We start from the raw sequence: 12,245 nt of genomic DNA, 5'->3' as shown, positions 1-12,245 counted from the left end.
TATCTCCATGACTGGTGCCTTGACAGAGTAAGGGAGACTACATTGTTTTAATGAACCAATGTTCATTAAACAGTTAAGTGTTTGTTTCATGACTGCATGTTTACAAGCCCCACTTGTTGCATGGACTTTGTTTTAATTCACCTCGAGCTGCATGTGTTTAGGGCTGCTCTTCCCTAGGCACTTTTTTTTTTTGGTGTGTTGCCCCTGCTCTGATAATGTGACTTCTTAGGTGAGTTGAGGAGTTCATCCTCAAGAGGCCTTGCTACTGTGCAGAGTGCCTCACCTTGGTAGTGCAAGGATCTTGGACTCCACTGGAAGGCCTCTGTGTCTAGTGGTATTTGGGGTTTACCATACAGCAAAGTGCTGAAAGAAGGACCTAGTAGTTAGATCCAACAGTAATTGTAAAATTGCAAAAGAAGTGGGAGGTGAAGTAAAACTGCCAACCAGACCTTAGGAATATTCAAACGAACTAGTGACTTTAAGGAAAAGAAAGTGGATATTCAGTGCTGTGTGTCTGATGTGTCCCCATGTGGAATACTGTATCAAATTTTGGAGACATCACCTTCAAAAGGACATACAGTGATGTCTGATCTGCTTTGTTCAACAGCAACAAAAATCATCCCAAAACTACATCAACTCTCATATGAGGAATGGCTATGAGCCACAGGACTAAAAACACTGCACTGCACTAAAAATTGATAAAACAATGGTTAAAACAAAGAAAGCAAATGTTTGTCTTAAATGGAAAGGGAGCTCTCTCTCCCTCTTTTTTTTTTTTTAACTAAGATTAGGGTTCATTAGGGTTATTAATTGAGGTACTCTACCTAGTGAAACTGCAAGCAAGTCTTTACCTACCTTAGCTCATCTGAGGCCTCTCTCCTAGAGACTCATTCATTTTTAGATTATTAATAGAATCATTAGGAATAAACTTTATTTAAATCTAAGGAACAATCATACAAGGAACGTGATTTATTGACTTGATCTCATGTGTATCAACCTGTTGAGTGAACAGGTTCCAGATGTGAGTCAGCCTAGGAATGAATGATTGCTGATAGAGATGTTCTTGAGAAAGGCAGTTCCAGCATATGAGACTGTTGATGGCTAAGCGCCTTGTGATATGGGTGCCAACTACTGGCTGTCTTTGAAGTTGGGCCAGATGTTGAACTTTAAGAATGTTGACCTTGTACATAACACTACATCCACCAATATCTCAATGGTGTTGTCGGGTCTGATGTTCAGACTTGTCCAACCAGACTTAGTCAGAACTAGAGATGAGCCATCTTCCATGGTTCTTTACTTTGTCCAAAATTCTGATTAATTATGGAGGGTAGACAATCCACGAGAGGGTTGCATACTCGAGATGGGAGTGAACTTGTGCTTCATAAAAGGTTTTGTGCCCCCTATTGTCAAGAAGGTATGAGATGCACCATAAGCCTCTAAGGTTCCATGCTACCTTGTGGGAATGTGTGTCTTTGCCATTGAAGAGTCGAACTTCATTCCCAAAGTATCAGTTTCGTCTGTTAACTCTAGGTTTTTGCTACCCATTTGCAATTTGTAGTCTATTTATCATTGCCTGTGTGTTTTCAGCTACAGTTGTGACCTGCCATCTCCTCTCCCAGGTAGAAATCACTGAAAGTTTGTGATTGATGAGTCTTGTAGCAGTTGACATTTCTTCGTTACTGTATGTGAAGGTTAGAGTGCAGTCATCAGCATAGGTTTGAGCTTTAAGAATGAGATGAAGTAGGTTGTTAAAATAGACATTCCACAACAGAGGGCCAAGCACACTATCCTGTGGTATGCTGGCACCAATTGAGTGGCTTTCAGATTCTGCTCCAGTGAGGACTACTCTTAGAGTTTGTTCTAGAAGGTAGTCTTTTATTAGCTCTAAGATGGAGCCTGAGATGCCTAGTGCTTGAAGCTGTAACGTACGATTATGTTACGTAGTTAGGTAGATTAGATACACAGTGTATAGTGAGTTTCATATTTATTTAGTAGTTCTGGATACAGCAGTGTAGTAGACGTTGAGATGGAGCTTGGAGCAGAACAGAGAGCTGAGTGTGACCGGAGTCGCGGAGCTCAATGTGGGAGAGCGTTGTAGCTCGATGTGGTCCTAGTCTGCTGCCTGTTCTGTGTCGAAGCTGTAGCGTCTTGGGGTCGATTAGAACTGCCTACGCCGAGTGCTACATTATTGACTGGAAATTGTACTGTCGGCTATTCGATTGATGAAGATTAAGCCACCCAAGAGGTGGCACGGGCATGAATAGCCCGCAAGTGGTGGCCCCTTCGAGCCATTACCAGTATCAAAAGATGATACTGGAGATCTGTGGAGGCGCAACTGCACCCTGCGTGACGGGAGATGTCTCCCGGACCAAGTGGTGACCAAATGGAGTCGGCTATTCTGATTGATTGATGAAGATTAAGCCACCCAAGAGGTGGCACGGGCATGAATAGCCCGTAAGTGGTGGCCCTTTCGAGCCATTACCAGTATCAAAAGATGATACTGGAGATCTGTGGAGGCGCAACTGCACCCTGCGTGACGGGAGATGTCTCCCAGACCAAGTGGTGACCAAATGGTCCGGCTATTCGCAATTCGCTTGATTATATTCGGTGACTACACCTCAGCTTCTTCCACTAGGAGAGGTGGATAGAAGAACTGTTACCTGTAAATAGGGATAAGATTGTAGTTAGTGCTAATTAGTTATGCCATTAAGATAATGAGATAATGGAGCGAGCCTAAGGTTTACTCGCTACAAAGCTACACTACTAATCCAGTGTCTCTCTCTCTCTCCCTCTCTCCCTCCTTCCCTGGTGCGCCCCCACCTAGATTATTGAATCCAGGCATGGAGACCTCATCTTCAGAAAGACATAGCTGCTCTGGAGAAGGTGCAACACCGGGCAACAAAAATCATTCCACAGCTAAGTCAACTCAAGTATCAATAAGGATTGAGGGCCTCATGGCTAACAACACTGCAAACCAGGAATGACAGAGCGGATCTCATTGAAACTTTTAAAATACTGAACATTTTGAAGGATGTTACTCTAGACAACTTCTAATGGTCAGATGTATCATGTTTTCTGACCAGGGGGAGAAAGATACTGGCAGTATGGGGCGTTAAAGTTTATTGAGGATTAAATTCTGCAGAACATGTAAATATATAAAGTTCAAATATAAAGTAAGTAATTATATAAAGTCTATATTAAACACGGTTTATATTATAGACTTATAACAAAGTTGATATTATATTAAACTTAATATTGAACATGTAAATATATAAAGTAAATATATAACGTTTATATCAAAATATATAAAGTAAATATATAAAGTAAGAATTAACAGTAACAATTCCAAGTCCGAGGACTAGATTTAACTTAAGGTACACCCGTAGTAAGTATGAGACCTTAGCCTATAGTGACATGGAAACTAATTCTGCAGAAACCTAAAGGTTAACTGGTACTAGAATTAAGGCCGAGTGCAAATGTGTAGTAATTATATAACACTAGGATATAACAGGCAGGACACAAAGAATAACTAATAAGTGAGAGACCACATAACACGTAATGTACCCGGCCAAGAGGCCGTAAAAGACCTAATGGATAAGGAGAAGGGGGTGTGACTACAAGTAGGGCTTACTAGCACCTAGACTGGGCAAAGTATTAGCTGCGGACAGCGGGACACTTGGGGACCGGCGCTGCATGTATCCTGCCCGAAACGCTGCGCGTACTAGTGGCTTTACAAGACTGTAAATACTATGCTATGTATTCTCTCTAACCCAATGTACCTTCTTGTATATAAATAAATAAATATCACTAACAAGGAGCAACGGTTTCAAGCTCAACAAGGCATAATGCAGGACTGAAAACAGATGCTTTTCCACCCACAGGGTTATAAACCCATGGAATCGTCTACCCGCCGAAGTAGTAAATTACAAGACAATACTTCAGTTTAAAGTCTGGAAAAATCATTGAGAACATTGGAGGGGGAGAGGGGCCTTTGACAAGGCGCTTTGTCTCCCCCCCCCCAAATCGAGGCTAGTAGAGAGTGGTTCTCAGGTAAATTATTTTTTTGTATTTATCCTTACAAGAGTTCTTACATTCTTGTAAAACCACTAACACGCATAGCGTTTCGGGCAGGTCCTTAATCTTAATTTCCCCTGGAATACGACCCGCGGTGAATAGAGGCGTAGGATTGGCTGGAAAAAAAATACCAAGACCCTCTAGGTATATTAGCAAGAATGTAAAACTCGTATCAGTGTTATTTGACAATTTTTCGTCGTTGTTTAAAATAAATTAATTTAATTAATATCTTGTAAATAAATAGAAACTCTCGTGTGAAGTGGTAAACAATGGACTTTCGCTTGACGCCATGGTGGGAGTAGGTGGGTGGTGTTTACCACAGTCAGCTGATGGCGGAGGGACAAGCAACATGTCAGTATTTGAGAAGAAGAAAGACAACAGGCTGCTGATGGACGACACAAAGCCACTAGTATGTAATATTACAGACGCCCAGAACACAGACGGACACGTTGTGAGTATTATATAATACATTAATGCAACTACATGTAATAACGCAATTTTGGAAGTGTAAACTCTTTGGTATGTTAATCTTCTTGTTTGAGAAGCTGTTTACTTGAGACAGTTGAACAAGTCCCAGCTGTGTCTGAGTACACGTGACAGGATGAACAACCTGGCGGGTTTTCTTCCTATTGGGGAGTGTTGTACATGCTGCTATGGCGGTGTGTCCACTCACAGGATGAGTTGGCGCTGCCCAATACTGTCACTATGGAGGTGTGTCTGCTCACAGGATGAGTGGCGCTGCCCTATATTGTCAATATGGCAGTGTGTCCACTCACAGGATGAGTGGCGCTGCCCTATATTGTCAATATGGCAGTGTGTCCACTCACAGGATGAGTGGCACTGCCCAATACTGTCACTATGACGTTGTGTCCACTGACAGGATAAATGGCGCTGCCCAATACTGTCACTATGGCGGTGTGTCCACTCACAGGATGAGTGGCACTGCCCAATACTGTCACTATGGTGGTGTGTCCACTCACAGGATGAGTGACAATGCCCAATACTGTCACTATGGTCGTGTGTCCACTCACAGGATGAGTGGTGCTGCCCAATACTGTCACTATGGTGGTGTGTCCACTGACAGGATGAGTGCCGCTGCCCAATACTGTCACTATGGCGGTGTGTCCACTCACAGGATGAGTGCCGCTGCCCAATACTGCCACTATGGCAGTGTGTCCACTCACAGGATGAGTGGCGCTGCCCAATACTGTCACTATGGTGGTGTGTCCACTCACAGGATGAGTGGCGCTGCCCAATACTGCCACTATGGCGGTGTGTCCACTCACAGGATGAGTGACGCTGCCCAATACTGTCACTATGGTGGTGTGTCCACTCACAGGATGAGTGACAATGCCCAATACTGTCACTATGGCGGTGTGTCCACTCACAGGATGAGTGGCGCTGCCCAATACTGTCACTATGGTGGTGTGTCCACTCACAGGATGAGTGGCGCTGCCCAATACTGTCACTATGGCGGTGTGTCCACTCGCAGGATGAGTGGCGCTGCCCAATACTGTCACTATGGTGGTGTGTCCACTCACAGGAGGACTGGTGCTGCTCAGTACTGTCTCTATGGTGATGTATCCACTCACAGGAGGAGTGGCGCTGCCCATTAAACTCGCTCCTCGGGGCAAAATTAACAAAATTTAGTATGAGAAAATTGTAAACCCTTAGCACAAGAATGCCTACAATTTACTTATGTGCTCGATGAAGGCTGCTGTTTAATACAGAGGTATGAGAATGGCAGCTGTTTAAACACACACATTTGTTAATGACAGCAGATGGATATTTAGATGTCATGAATAAAGCAAATGCCAGATACAAATGTTCCGAACCTTATTGGAATCTAACCCAAGTGTCAGTTGGGTCAACCCATGTATCAGATTCAAAAAATGTGCAACCATGTTGGAACAGACGAACACCCAAAGGAAGCTTTTGAAAACATCTTGATAACTTGATTAACAAAAGGTATTTATGTCAGAAGAAAGACGGAAACATAATCTCCATGTAAAACCTCAACCAGAAAAGCATTTTAATTAAAACTGAAGATATATGTACAGTAGTTGTATAGAAGTTGCCTTTTTCATTGCTCATCGAGCTAGGAACCCATAATATTAATCTCGGAACCATGCTTATAGATACATGCTTGTAGATACGTTAATAAACGTAAGTGTTTTATGTCGCAAGAAAGATAGAAATGTAAGCTTCATTTTAACACTTTAGTGTGCGCGGCACTCGTGAAAAAAAAAGCGCCTTGTGCGCGCGGCGTTCTGGGCGCTCAAGCGTAAACACAAAAAAGTGTATAATCTTTTCACGCTCCTAACATCAATTCTCGAGCTACGTTTTTCATTTTGGTATCAATGCGTTGGCAATAAAATTCTCTACAAGATCATATGCATAAAATGTCACCAAAGCATTTGTTATCCCACCACGAAGTAAATAAACACGAAGATGACTCGCCGTGACACCCAAACAGGAAGTAAATGTTCATACTCTTTCGTTTGTTGCCAGCCTCACAGTCATCCTACAGCGCTTATTTTGATATCACTGAACTCGCAATAAAATTCCCCACCCAGACATATGCCTATCAATGTCTAATTATGTTCCGCACGAGTGTGGGAACTGGGCGAAGCGTTAGCCGTGATTTCAGTAGCGACGACACTGTTGTGATGCAGCGCTTTGAAAGTTTATACTTATTTCACTGTCCTGACATTATTTCTCGAGCTACGTATTTCATTTTTATAGCAATGTGTTCGCAATAGAAAGTTTTATATATAACAATAGAAAGTTCTATAAGAACATGGGTAGAATTGGCCAACAGAGCGTCAAATAAATTTGCGGCGAATAAAATCTTAGGCGTGTTTGTACCCGTGAGCGTAAAAGTTTTTACTTTGCTCATGCTTTTTCAAGTTTATACTTGTTTCACACCGTTTTTTTTGTTTGTATAGTGTTCGGAATAAAATTCTCTACACAGACATATGCATATAAATGTAGAATCATGATCGCGGCCAACACAAGAGTGTGTGGAGTGGGCGATTACCCTCGTTGTGTCACCAACTCAATAGTCTCTCCTTTAAGTTACAATACATTGCCGCTTTCTCAAATAGGCACTGTGCCTATTAGAGAAAACAAAAATTTAATGGCAAACATATTCATACAAACCCCAAGTCGATCGAGTAGTAAATACCCACTTTAAAACACGGTCCGTAAATTTACGTCGTGATCCGACAAGCGGTTAAGCAAAACGCCCGTAATTCCAAGTGGAAAATCCAGGGAAGTGTTAAATACTCTACCATGGGTATATTTGAAACTAGCAAAGATACATGTGTTTCTATAATCAGATTCAGTACCTTGTCAGTCAGTGATTTCAGAAGCCTACACACTGACCGATAGTGTGTAATTAACAGAAACACCAATGAAGCCTAAAATATTATATGCCTTCAGAAAGTCCGAGATATAATCGTTATAGTGAGTGCATAACAGGAAATATATCTTATCGGATAAAAAAGATACATCAGTTTTAAATCGAGTTTTCATAGCAACTCTCTCGAATCTATTGGAGATTCAAGTAGCTACCATAAGCCTCATAGCATTACGTTTGGATCATCAACAAGCAGGTTAACTTCCTGTGAATTCACCTGCCACCTATTTGTCTAATTTTGTTATAAAATGAGTATTTCCTTGTAAAAATATGCATTTTTACATTCATTCAGCAAGAACATTATAGTGGGCAAATAAGCCATATTTCTTCATTATTTATGTAATGATATGAGGCTTAGGGTAGTTTTTCGAATCTCCAATAGATAGGGCGAGAGTTGCTATGAAAACTTAATTTATAACTGATATCTTTTTTCTCCGATAAGATACATTTCCCTTTATGCACTTAAATAATAATTATATCTCAATCTTTTTGAAGGCAAATAATATTTTAGGCTTCATTAGCATAGCTGTTAATTACACAATATATTGGCCAGCACGTAGGCTTCTGCACTCCATGACTGACAAGGTACTGGATGCGATTATTAAAACACATGTATCTTCACTTGAGCTTTAATAGCTGAGCAGTTCAGGGGTTAGATATGCCCATGGTAAGGAGTTTAAAATGAAGCTTATATTTTTAAAATTCTATCAACATATAAAACGCTTGCATTTAGTAAAGTATTTACGTGAAATAAGCATTGTTCCGAGATGAATAATGCAGGTTCTGAGCTCGACGAGCGATGAAAAATGTAACTTTTATACAACTATGTATATCTTTAGTTATACTTAAAATATATTTTTCTGGTAGTGGTTTTACATAGAGATTGTTTAGTTGCACATGGTTGCACATTTTTGGAATCCGATACATGGGTTGACCCAACTGAAACTTTGGTCAGATTCCAATATGATGTAACACAAATGTTCAAATTCCGCCCCTAATGTAATGTGCTGTATGTATTGCAATAATAATAATAATAATAATAATAATAATAATAATAATAATAATAATGAGAAACTAAATAGGAGCCATGGGGGGATTCAAACCTGCAGCTTAGGTACTTCCAAGCATTTGAAGGGAATGTTGTTGGAAGGAACTCCAATACCACACCAGAGCACATGTGGGTAATGTATAAAAGCTTGATTTGATATCTGCTCGATACCTTAGGATCCCTTAGTGGATTCAGTTGAATACCATAGTGGATTCGGTTGAATACCAAGCCACAGTACTTGTAGCGTCTCATGGTACGCTGGTTTAAGGCATGTGCTTGGGAGTACTTACACAATGAAAGGTGGTGAGAGTGAGAGGAGAGACAGGGGGGGAGAGGAAAGAGGGGAGGGGGGGGGAAGAGTGAAAGGGGGCCGGGAAAGAGATGGGTGAGAGATCAGGTGGGAAGAATGGTGGAAGGGTAGGAGATGGGGAGGATGGGGGCATGAACAGAGGGAGAATGTTGGGGGGATAGAGTGGGAGATATAAGTGAGGATAGGGAGAGAGAAACCTCTGGCACAGCTGATACCCTATATTTATAAACGAATGTGATTAAACTTGATTTTAGTACTAGTATATACTGTCATGAATTAGTCTGTGTTAATGATAAATGAATGTATTAATTGTACAGTATTCTCAATTAATAAAATACACAATATAGTCTGAAAAAGTTTTTATTTTCTCGTAGGAATACTGTGTGGAGGTTTGGCGTACTCCTGACACAGAGACCAAATGGACTGTGAGCCACCGATATTCAGACTTTGCACAGCTTCATGCAGCCCTCAAAGTTGGATCTGTTGTCCTGCCCCAACTTCCTCCTAAGAAAGTGTTTGGAAACACTGACAGAGATTTTATTAATGAGAGGAAAGCAGCTTTACAGGTAAGGGAGGGATTGTTTCCTACATTGAATTGCTTCTTCTCCTTTGTCTATTTATTCTCGGAGAGCTCCATCCATGATGGGTCGACCTCGTGTTATTAGCTTACATAAAACTTCACTTTCCTTCAAGTATTAAAGGTGGCTAGAAGTGCTCTTGTTAATATTTCAGTATATAGTTAAAGAATGTGCTGTCACAAGACTATATACAGGCATACCTCAGTTTACGAGTTTAATTGGTTCCTGGAGACGCCTCGTATTCCGAAAACTCGCATTCCGAAGCTAATTTCCCCATAAGAAATACCTGTAAAGGGAAATGAATTAATCCGTTCCTGACTACCCCAAAAACCCCACATCAAACTAAATTTTTATACCTAATTTACCTAATTCATCTAAATAAACCTACAAAACTATGTTCCAGTTATTACTTACCTTGCTGTCGAGTGCTGTAGGCGTATGGAAGATGGTGAGGAGGAGAGGAGTTACTGTTTGGAAGGGGAGTCCCCTTCCAAACAGTAACTCCTCTCCTCCTCACCGTCCTGCCCAACCACTTGGGCTGGACGGTTGAGCGACGGTCTAGCTTCATGCAGGTCGACGTTCAATCCCCGACCGTCCACAAGTGGTTGGGCCACCATTCCTTTCCCCCCGTCCCATCCCAAATCCTTATCCTAACCCCTTCCCAGTGCTATATAGTCGTGATGGCTTGGCGCTTTATCCCTGATAGTTCCCTTCCCCTTCCCCTTCCATAATCACATCAGGCAGTGAGGACCTTTCTGGTGTGCTCTCCCTGGGACGTTTTATCTGAGTGCCACTAGGTCCTGGTTGAGGCTCACTGCTCGATTTCCTCACCACAAATCTGTCCATGGAAGCTTGCTTTTCCCTTCTTCGCAGGCTCTCTCTGTAGTAAGGCATCACATTGTCATTGAAAAGATTAAGACAACGGCTTACTACAGCTTTCTCTGGGTGAGTCTGTTCAACAGTTGTTTGAATCTCTTCCCACATCTGACACACCTTCTTAATTACTGCAGAAGGGACATTCGCTGGTGCTGCTGCCACCTCCTCCTCCACTGCAGAATCATTCGCTGCTGCGTTGGCTTGCTGTTCCTGTTGAAGGGCTAGGAGTTCTTCGGTGGTCAGTTCTTCGTTGTGTTCTTCCACCAACTCCTCCACATCATCACCATCCAATTCCAAGCCCATTTGCTGGCCTAGACTAACAATTTCCTCAACAATAGGCGCATCATTTATAGGCTCAAACCCCTCAAAGTCTAGTTCTCTCACACATTCAGGCCACAATTTTCTCCAGCCAGAGATCAGGGTTCTTTGAGTCACTTCTTGCCAGGCTTTGTCAACGAGTTTTAAAGCACTACAAATGTTAAAATGCTCTCCCCAGAACTCTTTGAGGGTGAGGTTTGTGGCTTCAGTCACTTCAAAACATTTCCGGAAAAGTGCCCTTTCATAAAGTTTCTTAAAATTCGCTATGATTTTCTGGTCCATAGGCTGAATTAGAGGAGTGGTGTTAGGAGGAAGGAATTTAACTGTGAGGAATTTATTGTATCTAGGCAACAAATCATCTTCCAAGCCTGGAGGATGAGCAGGAGCATTGTCAAGGAGAAGCACGGCTTTGAGTGGCAATTGTTTCTCCTGCAGATATTTTTCTATGGCAGGGCACAGCACTTCATTCACCCACTCCGAAAAAATAAGCCTAGTCACCCATGCTTTTTTATTAGACTTCCACATCACACACAAATGGGTTTTCTGCACTTTATACTGTTTGAAAACCCTTGGATTTTCAGAATGATACACTAGCAAGGGTTTAATTTTCAAATCGCCACTCGCATTTGAACACAGCACAAGCGTAAACCTATCTTTCATAGGCTTGTGTCCAGGCAAGGATTTTTCCTCCTTGGTAATGTATGTCCTCTTAGGCATTCTTTTCCAAAACAGTCCTGTTTCGTCACAAACACTTGTTGCGGTAGGTATCCCTCAGCCTCTGCAAACTCTTTAAATTCGTCAATAAATCGTCCAGCGGCTGGTTTGTCTGAGCTGGCTGCCTCCCCATGCCTTGTAACACTATGGATACCACTTCTCTTTCTAAATTTTTCAAACCAGCCCCTGCTTGCCTTAAACTCTTTCGTATCTGCATCACTCGTTGCAGGGGTATTCTTTAGAAGGTCTTCGTGCAACACCCTGGCTTTCTCACAAATAATGGCCTCCGAAACACTATCACCCCTCAACTCCTTGTCGTATATCCAAATTAATAACAACTTTTCCACTTCAAGTATTTGTGGTCTTTGTGCCGTTAATGTTCTTACTCCTTTTGCCACTTTAGCACCCATAATCTCATTTTTCTTCTTAAGTATAGTGCATATTGTTGATGTGGCTTTGTTGTACTGCCTACAAAGTTCAACAACACGTGTACCGTTCTCATGCTTCCGAATGATCTCTTGTTTCTCCTCTATTGTCATCCTCACATGAGCTTTCTGGCCTTTATCCTTACCACTGGCTTTCTTGGGACCCATGGTGAGATATATAATAACAAATTGTATAGACAAATCACCAAAAATCCAACAAAACACTGAAAATCCGCGAGAAGAATTGATGTGGGGGTAGTCACTGAGCGCGAGACAATGGTAAACTGAGGGGCGGCGGGGTAGAGGGGCGACGATCGTTGAACCACCACGCGCTAGGTCGGCCTGTACGCGTATCAACAAACTCGCGTCCCGAGGTAACCCTCGCCTTCCGAGACAAATTTTTGGAGTAAATACTGCTCGTCTTCCGAAAAACTCGCATACAGGGACACTCGCATTCCGAGGTACTTACCACTGTAAACTG

The 12,245-nt window shown here is 42.0% G+C and overlaps 1 protein-coding gene across 3 annotated transcripts in view; it reads left to right on the top strand.

Annotated features, from left to right (window-relative positions):
* Positions 1-4,365: 4,365 nt before the first annotated feature.
* The window catches only part of LOC123755293 (PX domain-containing protein kinase-like protein), a 201,120-nt gene continuing 193,240 nt past the window's right edge, over positions 4,366-12,245 (top strand). For 2 of the 3 annotated variants that reach the window (XR_011229216.1, XM_045737762.2), the window contains exons 1-2: positions 4,366-4,525; positions 9,228-9,419. Coding sequence is in view for 2 of the 3 variants with exons in the window: in XM_045737762.2 (XP_045593718.2) it covers positions 4,424-4,525; positions 9,228-9,419 (294 nt within the window). In the remaining variant the exon portion in view is untranslated. The remainder of the gene's footprint in view (positions 4,526-9,227; positions 9,420-12,245) is intronic. The other variant, XM_069327916.1, reaches the window with a different exon arrangement.

This window comes from Procambarus clarkii, chromosome 20, assembly GCF_040958095.1.
Source record: "Procambarus clarkii isolate CNS0578487 chromosome 20, FALCON_Pclarkii_2.0, whole genome shotgun sequence".
Lineage (NCBI taxonomy): Eukaryota > Metazoa > Arthropoda > Malacostraca > Decapoda > Cambaridae > Procambarus > Procambarus clarkii.
Note: the sequence above shows the minus strand (reverse complement) of the source record. Positions and strands in the feature narration are given on the sequence as shown.